Source organism: Choloepus didactylus, chromosome 4 (assembly GCF_015220235.1).
Source record: "Choloepus didactylus isolate mChoDid1 chromosome 4, mChoDid1.pri, whole genome shotgun sequence".
Taxonomy (NCBI): Eukaryota; Metazoa; Chordata; class Mammalia; order Pilosa; family Megalonychidae; genus Choloepus; species Choloepus didactylus.
This window is the reverse complement of record NC_051310.1, coordinates 35728903-35740009: the sequence shown is the minus strand read 5'-3', so window position 1 is coordinate 35740009 and position 11107 is coordinate 35728903. Positions and strand designations below refer to the sequence as shown.

Genomic DNA, 11107 nt, shown 5'->3' with positions numbered 1-11107 from the left:
CTGCTCATTCAGTCATTAAATATTGAGAAGACTTGTACTTAAGGGTCTCACAGTTTAATAAGATTAAAAGTCTTAACTGCTTCATCAAGACCATTCTGAAGTGAAACTAGCTGTTTTTTTTAAACTGAGTAAGTGGTGGGGAGAAATCTGACTTCTAGTACAATTTGATGCCAATGACTCAATTTATGCCAATATACCAAGTTTTACCCAAATATCATTACAATGAAAAAGGCAAATGTCTTATTATTTTTGTTGTAGTGTATGTTAGTATTATTATGAAAATAGTTTAACTTGCGGACTCAGGGGTCTGTGGACCATGCTTTTGAGAATATGTTCTTCCAGGGAAAGGCAGACCAATTTTCTCTAACTAGGACTGTAAGCCTCTAAAAGTGCAGAGGCACAACTGTTAACAGCTATACTAAATATGTAAAAGCTAACTGTATCTCCATCCTTTCTTTTCATTGTCTCATTTATGCCCATAGCAATCCAATGTGGTAGATACTTTTATTACCATCTCTATTTTACAGATAAGGGTCCGCAAGCATAGAGAGTTTACGTAACTTGCCCAGGGTGACCCAGCAAATATCAGCAGGATTCAAAGCGAGGCTCCAGAGACAGTGCTCGTCAGTGGTGCTGTTGAATAACTAAACAGATCCAAGGAGGCAATTAGTGATGATCTGCTGTGGGGGGATGGGGGAGATGGTGGACCTTGCCTCTGGGGAGAAGGGGCAGGAGTGGACAGGCCACCACTACTGGGGTACCTTCATCCTGACCTCTGCCCTTTATCCTTTGCCCTGGCAGGATGACTTCTCGGGACCAGCTGGTGCAGCAGGTGCTACAGGAACTTCAGGAAGCCGTGGAGTCCAAGGGCCTGGAGGGGCTCATCGGTGCTGCCATGGAGGCCAAGCGGGTTCTGTGTTCCTTCACCCTTCCCAGCTGTCGGGATGGGGGCCCGGGCCCCCAGGTGCTGGAGGTGGACTCAGTGGCCCTCAGCCTGTACCCAGAGGATGCCCCGCGGAACATGCTGCCGCTCGTGTGCAAGGGCGAGGGCAGCCTGCTGTTCGAGGCGGCCAGCATGCTGCTGTGGGGCGATGCCAGCCTGAGCCTGGAGCTGCGAGCCCGCACGGTGGTGGAGATGCTGCTGCACCGACACTACTACCTGCAAGGCATGATCGACTCCAAGGTGATGCTGCAGGCAGTGCGCTACTCCCTGTGCTCCGAGGAGTCCCCGGAGATGACCAGCCTGCCCTCCGCCACGCTGGAGGCCATCTTCGACGCCGACGTCAAGGCCACCTGCTTCCCTAGCAGCTTCTCCAACGTGTGGCACTTGTACGCCCTCGCCTCCGTCCTGCAGCGCAACATCTACTCCATCTACCCCATGCGCAACCTCAAGATCCGGCCGTACTTCAACCGCGTCATCCGGCCCCGCCGCTGTGACCACACGCCTTCCACGCTGCACATCATGTGGGCTGGCCAGCCCCTCCCCGGCCACCTCTTCCGCCACCAGTACTTTGCCCCCGTGGTGGGGCTGGAGGAAGTGGAGGCCGAAGTTGCCACCAACCCGGCACCGGCTCCCCCAGCACTGCCACCGCCAGCCAAGACCCTGGAGCTGCTCAACCGCCAGCCGGGCCTCAGCTACTCCAACCTCTGCGAGCGCTACAGCGTCACCAAGAGCACCTTCTACCGCTGGCGACGGCAGTCCCAGGAGCACCGACAGAAGGTGGCCACCCGCTTCTCGGCCAAGCACTTCCTGCAGGACACCTTCCACCGCGGGGGTGTCGTGCCGCTGCAGCAGTTCCTCCAGAGGTTCCCCGAGATCTCCCGCTCCACCTACTACGCCTGGAAGCACGAGCTGCTGGGCTCGGGCACCTGCCAGGTCCTGACCCCCGCGGAGGCCCAGGCGATGGAGGAGAAGATGCCAGAGAAGCGAGTTGCCAAGGGGCTGGGGTGCCCCCCACTGGCGTCAAGCCCCGGAGTGGTCTTAATGCAACGGGCCAAGTTGTACCTGGAGCACTGCATCTCCCTGAACATGCTGGTCCCGTATCGCTGCTTCAAACGCAGGTTCCCTGGCATCTCCCGGTCCACCTACTACAACTGGCGCCGAAAGGCCCTCCGAAGGAACCCCGGCTTCAAGCCAGCCCCAGCCCTCCCAGCAGATGGGGCTCCCAAACCAACATCTGGTGGGGAAGGCCCCCTGTGCCCCTGGAAGGGTGAGGCGGGCAAGGAGTCAGGGAAGGCCGTGGGTGGGGAGCCACCCACCCCCCGGGAGCCCCTTCCCCTGAGGATGCCCCTGTCCCGCTGGCAGAGGCGTCTGCGCCGGGCTGCCCGCAAACAGGTGCTAAGTGGGCATCTCCCCTTCTGTCGCTTCCGTCTCCGCTACCCAAGCCTATCGCCTTCCACCTTTTGGGTCTGGAAGAGTCTTGCCCAAGGCTGGCCCAGAGGCCTGTCCAAACTCCCACTGCAGGCTCCCACCTTGGGCAAAGGGGTGCAGGAGGCTGAGGGGAAGCTGGAGAAGGAAGCTGGCAGGAATGTCACAGCTGTGATGGCCCCACCCGAGGGGGCCCAGCAGGTAGGGGCGTCTTCGGGAGAGGCTGCCCTGGAGGCCCAGGGAGGGCCTTCCAGAGAGGGGGCCCTGCAGGAGGAGGGCACAGCCCAGGGTCGTTCCTCCAGTGAGTCCCTGGCCAGCCACCCTGTGGCGGCAGCAGTGGGCGGCAGGGACGGTCAGGTGCTGGTGATGGACATGCTCGCCACCACCAAGTTCAAGGCCCAGGCCAAGCTGTTCTTGCAGAAGCGCTTCCAGTCCAAGAGCTTCCCCTCCTACAAGGAGTTCAGTGCCCTGTTCCCCTTCACTGCCCGTTCCACCTATTACATGTGGAAACGGGCCCTCTACGACGGCCTCACCCTGGTGGACGGCTGAAGGGGGAGACACATGGGGGCTGGGAGGAAAGGAGACCAGGGTGGACGGGGCAGGGAGCTGGGTGACCCTCTGGCCACCACAGGGTCTCCCCTGGGTCCGGCTAGCATTTGTATTGTTTCTTGGCTCCAGGGCAGGGAGAGCCAGAAATCAGCCACTTGGTCTCATGCAGAGAGCCACAGGATCGGAGGGGTCCTGTTCAGTTGATTGCCGTTTTAATTTTTATTGTGTTTCGGTTTTAATTTTCTGTTTTGATTTAAGTGGGTTGGCTAAGCCCCCTTGCTTGTGTTGGAAGCTATATGTGTGGGGGCTGGGGTGGGGGACAGGAGGGTTGGTTAGCTAAAGCTGCTTTTCCTGGGGACAAAAGGAGTATTATAACATGTCCATCGTCCTCAGTTCCTTTGGGGGTCAGCACCCTCTTTACTCAAAGATGTTTCCCAAATAGATATTAGAATTGAATGTGGAGCAGGCCAGTGGCTCCTGCTGGGTGTCCCCAAGGAAGAGGGTGCCCGGCCAGCCTGAGCAGAAGCAGACTGTAGAGTGAAAACCACGGAGGGCCTCTCAGGGTAGGCCAGGGGTCAGATCGCCGAGGGGCTGGCCTGCCCCTGACAGGGAGTGTGGTCCAGTGGGGGGCCTGACAGGGGGAGATGCAGGCCCTGTTAGGGCAAAGAGGAGGACCCAGTGGACACACCCCTCAGTCCTCTACTAACCTCTGGCCTCTGGGGACCCCTGCCTTTCTGTTGAGTCTCTCCTCAGAGCCTCCCCACCCCCCATCATCCATGAGGGACCACACAACTGCCAGGCAGACGGGAGACTGAATTTGCCTTGTCCAAGAGTAAAGCTGGAAAACCAAAGAAATAAAGTGACGTGGTGTCCGCAGCCCTTGGTCTCTGGTGTATGTTTTCCCAAGACGTGATTGCCCGTTCCACCTTCCTTTTTGGTGTAAGAGAACGGAAAGTGACAGTTTCTTTCTTGATGGGACATACTCAGGATGGAGGGAGATACCCTGGGGACTCTGCTTAGAATTGGGTCTAGAAGTAACCCAGGCAGCTTCTCCAGCTGGGATGGGGCTGGGACTGCCTGGAAAGACCCCTCCCGCCCATCAGAGCAAACTGGGACTCAAGTGCTCAGAGGCTAGGCCAGCACTGGAGGTCAAGTGTGCAGCCAACATTCTATTTAATCCTTGCCATGCTCTCAGGCAGGCTTTGGCCCTGCACCGACAAGAAAACTGACCCTCAATGGTTAGGTTGCATGCCCCTCCTCTGGGGGCTGAGCTGTAAGCCTGGCCTTTGCTTGTTGGAACGAGCCATCAGTAGGGAAGATGTTCCCTTAGGCCCTTTCTCTAGCTGCCTAGGTTTCCTGCTGTAGCTGTCAGCCTTGAGGTCTTGAGTCATTCTTGATGCCACTCTTTTTTTTCACCCCCACATTCAGTCCATCAATTCCTATTGGCTCTAACTGCAAAATATATTCAGACTCCACCTTCTCTCCTCTCCTGCCACCGCCACTCCTGGGCTTCACCGCAGCTGCCTTTTACCTGCTGCCTCTTCCCTACCTCCTCTTGTACAGTCCATTCTCCAGAGAGCAGCCAGAGATGGATTCTGCCACTTTCCTGCCTCACGTGCTTCTGTGGCTTCCCTTGATTCTTGAAGTGTCTTGTGCTGCCTTCCAGAATCCTCCATCATCTGGTCCTGCCTCTTCCAGCCTCGGCTCCCACTCCTGCCCTCACCTGCTGCCTCTGGCCTTGGAGAGACCTGGTCCCACTCCGAGGGCCTTTGTATTTGTTCCTTTGGTCTAGGATGATTTCCATGGCGGTTTCCTCACCATTCAGATCTCTGGGGGTCGCTATCACAGCACCCTTTTTAATTCCTCATGTGGTGCTAATCACGGTCTAATTTTCTTACTTGATTACTGCCTGCCCCTCCCCTCCCTGAACTTTAATTAGAACATTAGCTCCATGACAATAAGGCTTTTTCCTGACTTGCTCACATCACTGTATCTCCAGCAGGTAGTTACTACCTGGCACATAGTGGGAGCTGAAGTTTGTTGAAAGAAGGAATGAATGAAATGGGGCTACTATCCCTTTCCTATTGTTACCCTGTGTAATTTAGTTTCTGCTACTACAATGGTTTCAAGTGGATTCTTGAACTACCCCCTCCTATCCTGGCAACGGCCAAAATGATCTTACCAACACCTGAATTGGATTCTTTGTTGGATTTTCCATTAGCATAAAATGCAAATTCTGTAAGAAGGCCCAACTGAATTTGGCCTCTACCTACCTCTCTGGCTCCTATGACTAACCTCCTACGCTCTGCTTTCCCACCCACACTGACCCTGGCCCCTGCCTGCTTTTCCTCTGCCTTATGAAACCGCACTGCATTGCCAATGATTGCCTGAGAGTTCCTTGGGGCAGGGCTGGGTCTATCCTGGTCTCCGCTGAAGCCCCAGCACCTGGCACAGTGTAGTTGCTTGGTAGTCCCTTAACGTTTGGAGAAGGGGTCGACGAGTGATATCACCATCTGGTGTAACTGTTCTGCAATAGCCACCCACAACCTGCAGATGGCAATCTGGTGCAGCGAGAGGCGAAGCTTCTGGCTTACAAGTAGGCCCAACCCTATTTGGTTGTTTCCCATCTGCAGCTCACCCTTCTTACCGCCTTGGCCTTCAGGGAGTGGCACCAGCCTCCCACCTGAGGACTGCCCTGGTGGGGCTCTGGATTCTCTCATTTCTCCTCTGTGCTCTCAGACCAGAGCAGGCCGTCCAATGCCTAGAACAGGGTCTCACAGTGGGGTCTAAAACCACCTAGCTGGAAGGTCCTGGAGCTTAGTAGGAATGGATTCCACCTTAAAAGTTGCAGAGGTAGTGTATGCACATGGATGAGTTATCTAATCCTGTGTTGCCCCCAATTTTTCCATCTGTAAAATGGGGATTACAGTAATGCCTATTTTATAGTACCTTGTACCTAGTAAGTGCTAGATAAGCATTTGCCATTAGTAATAATGATGTCCAGTTTGAGAACCTCTGAGAGTTTCATTCTTGTTTCCTAGGAGGAAGCTGGTACCCAAGGAGACTCTTGCTCAAAGCTACCCTCCAGATTAAAGATAATCCTATCCCAAGATTGAAAGGTCTTTTTGCCAGATGCCAGCACTGAATTCCAAGCCCATAGGTAGATATTTTAGCTTCTGTTGGGAAAAATATTAAGATAAAATTATATGTCATATTTATTGATTTGGGGAAGATTTTGTAAGTATGAATATATTATTCTTCTGTAGAAAAACTTTCCTTTATCATGCTTAGAAAGGCAAGGATACCTAAGCTGTGACCATATTTGCTAGGAATACTTCATGCTGATTTTGAAGTTGACGGTTTTTTTTTTTTTTTTGCACCAATTTCTGTCTTGGATGCAGATGTAGAAAGAAATTCTAGTGAAGTGAACAATGTGTGAATAAAGGAAGAAAGCAGAATGTGTGAGGTTAACTTTGCATCTTCTTCCAACATTCTGTGCAGTTGTAAAACAACTGGTTCTAAAAATGAAAAATGTAAAAGTTTCATCCTAAAAGACCAATCAGGTGAAAAAGGAATAACTTTTAAACAATAGTCTATCATAGATTTATCCCTGGGGTCCTGTATTTGGGTGGAGATCATCTTGTCTGCCATGATGTCATGAGGCTGCTCCTCAAATATTTCTCTGGAGTCTGTCCTCACAGCATCACTGGTGACCCTTGGACTTTTAACATCCACCACACAACCCAACTTGCCCCTCCTGGATGGTGTATTAGCACCTAAATCTCACTAAGCGCCAATCTGGGCTCATCTCCCATCTCTACCAACCCACTCTTCTCCCAGTATTCTCTACCCCAGTTGCTGTAGTATTAGGTTATCAGTTGAACCAGCCAGAAAGTTGGGAGTTTCCCATATTTCCATCCCAGCAGTACCCAAGGAACGTTGCAGACTCACATGGTTCTATGCTGCTGGGTTATCACAGAGAAGAGACTTTTTGATTGGCCCATAATGCCCGTCCTTTTTCCTACACACAGTTCTCATGCCTGGCCCCATCTGAGGCCACTGGCCAGCCAGAGCATGATCCAATTGTCTACAACCAAGGTGCTGAGCCAGCCTTGCTCACAAGGGAGTCTGGCAGATGCGATAGGTTTCTACCCGGCAACTTATGATGGGCTGAGTCCTGTGCTTTTAGCTGAGGATACGGAGCCATGTGGCTTTTTTCTTGCAATGACCTCAGTTTAAGCAGCTGTGCTGTGACAACATGACAAAGGCACAAAAAAGTACATTGGGGGCATAAGGCAGGATGTGCCGGCTCTGCTTGGCATCTCACATCTCATCCTGACCCACTACCTGCCCCATAGCTTCTTAGGGGCAACTCCTCTCTGAGAAACTTTGGCTGCCTGGGGGTACCTGGTACCTGGCTGTAAAACACCCCACTTTCACAGCTGTCCCAGGAGGATGGGAAGCTAAGGAGTAGGGGCCCTCACACAAGGTAGTTGTTAGGATGGGGCTGGAAGTCCAGGAAACAAAGCTCAGGCAGCCAGTGCAGGGGGAGCCTAATATAGCCCCCTGTGTTGTCTGGCCACCCTTGCTGGACCAACTTTCAACAGGAAGGGTCTCCTGGTGTGATCGCCCCCCTCCAATCCACCACTAGTAACACCCCAAGAGATCTGCAGGGAGTCATCAGCAGGCTCTTCAATGTCCCCATTACTGGCTTATCTCATGGAAGAAGAGGAAGAAGAGGAGCTGAAAGCAGGGAGATGAGAAGCAGCAGAGAGTAGGTTTCATGGGAAAAAATTTTTCCATGGAAAATGACTTTGAAACTAGCATGAAATCCGCTTAGCTCCAGCAGCTCCTCCCTGCCAGGCAGAGAAAGCTGGGGGAACGGAGATAGGAAGGCAGCCAGATGGAGACTGGGCAGGCAGCTGCTCACGGGCCACCCTCTGCTTGACAAGACCACTAGGATGGAAGAGGGCAGAAGGCAGGAGTGCTGCTAAGGTCCTCTGTAGTACCTCAGTCCTGTTCCAGGCTGTATCCCCAGGATATAGGCTGGGGGAGGCCAGGGTTCAGGAGGAGGGAGAGCACAGGCTGCTGGGAGGCAGGGAGGTACGTGGAAAGCCCTCAGCTCTGGGTCTTCTCTCCTGCCTCCAGTCCAGCCTGGCACAGAAGCGGTGCCAGATTTCATCCAGGTTCATGGCCAGTGGGTGTTGACTGTTCAGCCAAGCCCCACAGTTAGACCCCCTGTCTTGGGGCCAGAGCTATCTTTTGAGTGTCGTGGGCATAGCTGGATAGGCCCTGATGGCTGTGCAGTCTGCCCGTTCTCAGACCTCACCTTATGGGCACAGGAGGAAGGCTGGCATCTTTGGGGTATTCTCCCTCCCTCCCTCCTGCCCTCCCTCCTTCCTTCTTTTCTGCCTTCATCCAATTCATATTTGTTGAGCCCTAGGAGAGAGGGACAGAAGATTATAAAGCTTGGAACAATCTAGCCCTCCTGGAATTGTTTATAAATATTGACTATATAACTTGCTCTCAATCATAGGTTTAAAGATTCTCAGCGGCTCAGTAAGTATAGTTCGCAATTTTATATCTTCATTTAGAATTTTGGATGATAACCTTAATTTATTTCACTAGATATAAAGACATTGCACTTTTGCAATGCTAATCTGCCAGGATATTTTTATGCAATAAGACTGCAGTTTTTAAAGTCAGTTTTCTTGAACTAGGGCCTGGTGATATGCTATGGATGAGCTGAAACAGAGGGAAGTCAGTGGGGTGTGCGGCACCTGCTGCAGGATTGGGGAAGGATTTCCAAAAGAGCCTCCTAAAGGACTCTTCAGAGCACCCAGGCAGGGGTGAGTGAAGGGGTAGGGGAGGAGGGAGCTGAGGATCCAGGCCTGGAGCTGGGAAAGACCTCATGCGGGCAGGATCTTGAACAGCCATTTGACCTAGGCACTTTGATGAGGCCTAAATCCATTTAAAACGCCAGCTTCTTTAAAATTACTAAGTTATGTGAATAAAAGACTTCTGTACCCCATCTCTGAGCCTACCCTTGATCTTCCAGGTGAGTGATATTTAGATTTTAGGCAGAGTAGATGAGGCTGGAAGGTTAGGGAGGCTGTTGTGATGGAAGCCAAGGACAGAGGGATGGACTCAGCTCATGGTTGGGGAGGAAGGGCCACCTCTGCAGGGCATCCAGGGACATTAGCTGGTGGCTGTAGTGGACCCTCCCTGTAACTGGCCTCTCTACGGCTCCCCCTTCTTCTCTGTTTCTCTGGTTTCTAATTGACACCCAGTGTGTACTGGAGCCTGCTTGCACTGGCTCTCAAGGATGACTTCAGGCTGGTGCCTCAAAATTAGCTATGATGGGAGTATTTACACCATGGCAATGGGCAATTCCCATAAAGCGGGATTCTTTTTTCTTCAGAGAGCTGGCTGTTAAACATTCACTAGCACAATGCCCTAAGCAGGGTGGCCAGATAAAATACAGGCGCACAGTTATGTTTAAAATTTCAGATAAATAATGAATAATTTTTTCCAGTATAAACGTGTCTCAAATATTGCATGGGCCATACTTATACTAAAAAATAATTCATTGTTTATCTGAAATTAAAATTTAATTGGGTGTCCTGTATTTTTATTTGCTAAATCTGGCATCCCTATCCCCAGTAAGGATCTGACGGGTTTGTCCTGTCCTTGTCCCATTCAGCAGCTCCCAGAGCAACAGGGCCTTCCCCTCACTTTCCTTCCCTGTCATCCCCTGTCAGGCCTGGGCACAGAGCAGGCCAGAGCCCAGCCCCAGGCTGCCTCTCTTGCTCTGTTGTCCAGCACCCCCATCGTGGCCAACACAGGGGGTCCTTGGCCCAGTGTCTGGGAGGAGACCCTCAGTTTCCTACTTTAAACCCACTCATTTCTTAATTCAATGAGTATATTTTTGAGTATCTGCTATGCACGAGAACCTAGTCTAGTTAGAGGGGATAAAGCAGTGATCAAGTCGGATGAGTTCCTGCTCTCTGGGGACTTGCATTCCACGGGGGGCAGACAGACAGTAACCCAGAAAACAGTAATTTCAGATGGTGAGAAGAGCTGGGAGGGGATGCGGGAATAGTGCCCAGACTGACTTAAGACGGGGGCCAGGAAAGGCCTCTCTGTGGGGTGACTTACTTGGACTTGAAGGACTGACAAGGACCAGCCTATGAAGATCTAGGGAAGGGGGTTCTGGGCAGAGGAGTGACAGCCAGGATGTCACAGGCAGATGTGCCTGGTGAAGCCTTCCTTGGCTTCTTTGTCCCTGGGGGGCCTCTCAGGGTTCCTGAGGACACCAGGCAGGAGCCTTGTAGGGGATCTCTTACAGGAAGCCTATTCCTCAAGGTCAGAGACCTCTTTCTCCTCCCTTCTCAGACTGGGATGGTGGTGGCGGCTCCTGCAGTTGATGCGCTTTCGGGTCAGAGCCAGAGTGGGGCCCTCCCGGAGGTAGTGTCCACCCCGCCCCACCATTCTGAGCAGCTGCCCTTTCTGCTGGGGCTGCTGTGATCCATGCTTGGTGGGAGGTGGAGATGCTGCAGGCAACGGGGGAGGTCATGCGGCAGGTGGGATGGGCAAGAGAACTGATGAAGAGAGGGTAGAGACCCTTTCCAGGGCTGCTAGGAGGGGGTGAATACCATTGGTGTTATGGGCTAAATTGTGACCCCTGAAAAAACACTTTCAAGCTCTAACCCCCTGGCCCCAAGAATGTGACCTTATTTGGGAATAGGGTCTCTGAAAATGAAGTTAGCTAAAATGAGGCCAAACTGGATTAGGGTGGGCCCTTAGCCAATAGGATGGTGTTTTGGTTTGCTGAAGTGTAATATACCAGAAATGGGTTGGCTTTTTCAATGGGGATTTATTAGGTTACAAATTTACAGTTCTAAGGCCATGAAAATGTCCAAATTAAGGCATCAAGAGGAAGATACCTTCTCTGAGGAAAGGCCAATGGCAGCTGGAGTCTCTGTCACATGGGAAGACACATGGCGATGTCTGCAGGTCCTCCCTCAGGTTTAGCTTCTGGTTTCCATGGCTTTGTCCAAACTGTCTCTGGGTGTTTTCTCTCTTAGCATCTCTGAGCTCTCTCACTTTCATTTGTCTTTTATCCTCTCATAGAGGACTCCAGCAAGGGGATTAAGACCCACCTTGAATGGGCTGGGTCACATCTCCATG

The 11107-nt window shown here is 52.1% G+C and overlaps 1 protein-coding gene across 1 annotated transcript; it reads left to right on the top strand.

Moving 5' to 3' along the window:
* The first annotated feature begins 802 nt into the window (after nt 1-802).
* Nucleotides 803-2917, top strand: VRTN (vertebrae development associated). Its single transcript, XM_037835405.1, has one exon. The coding sequence runs from the start codon at nt 803-805 to the stop codon at nt 2915-2917; it is 2115 nt and encodes a 704-aa protein (XP_037691333.1).
* The last annotated feature ends 8190 nt before the right edge of the window (nt 2918-11107 follow it).

Excerpts from the sequence above, each read along its gene's own strand:
- VRTN (XM_037835405.1), top strand. The coding sequence starts at position 803 with ATGACTTCTCGGGACCAGCTGGTGCAGCAGGTGCTACAGGAACTTCAG.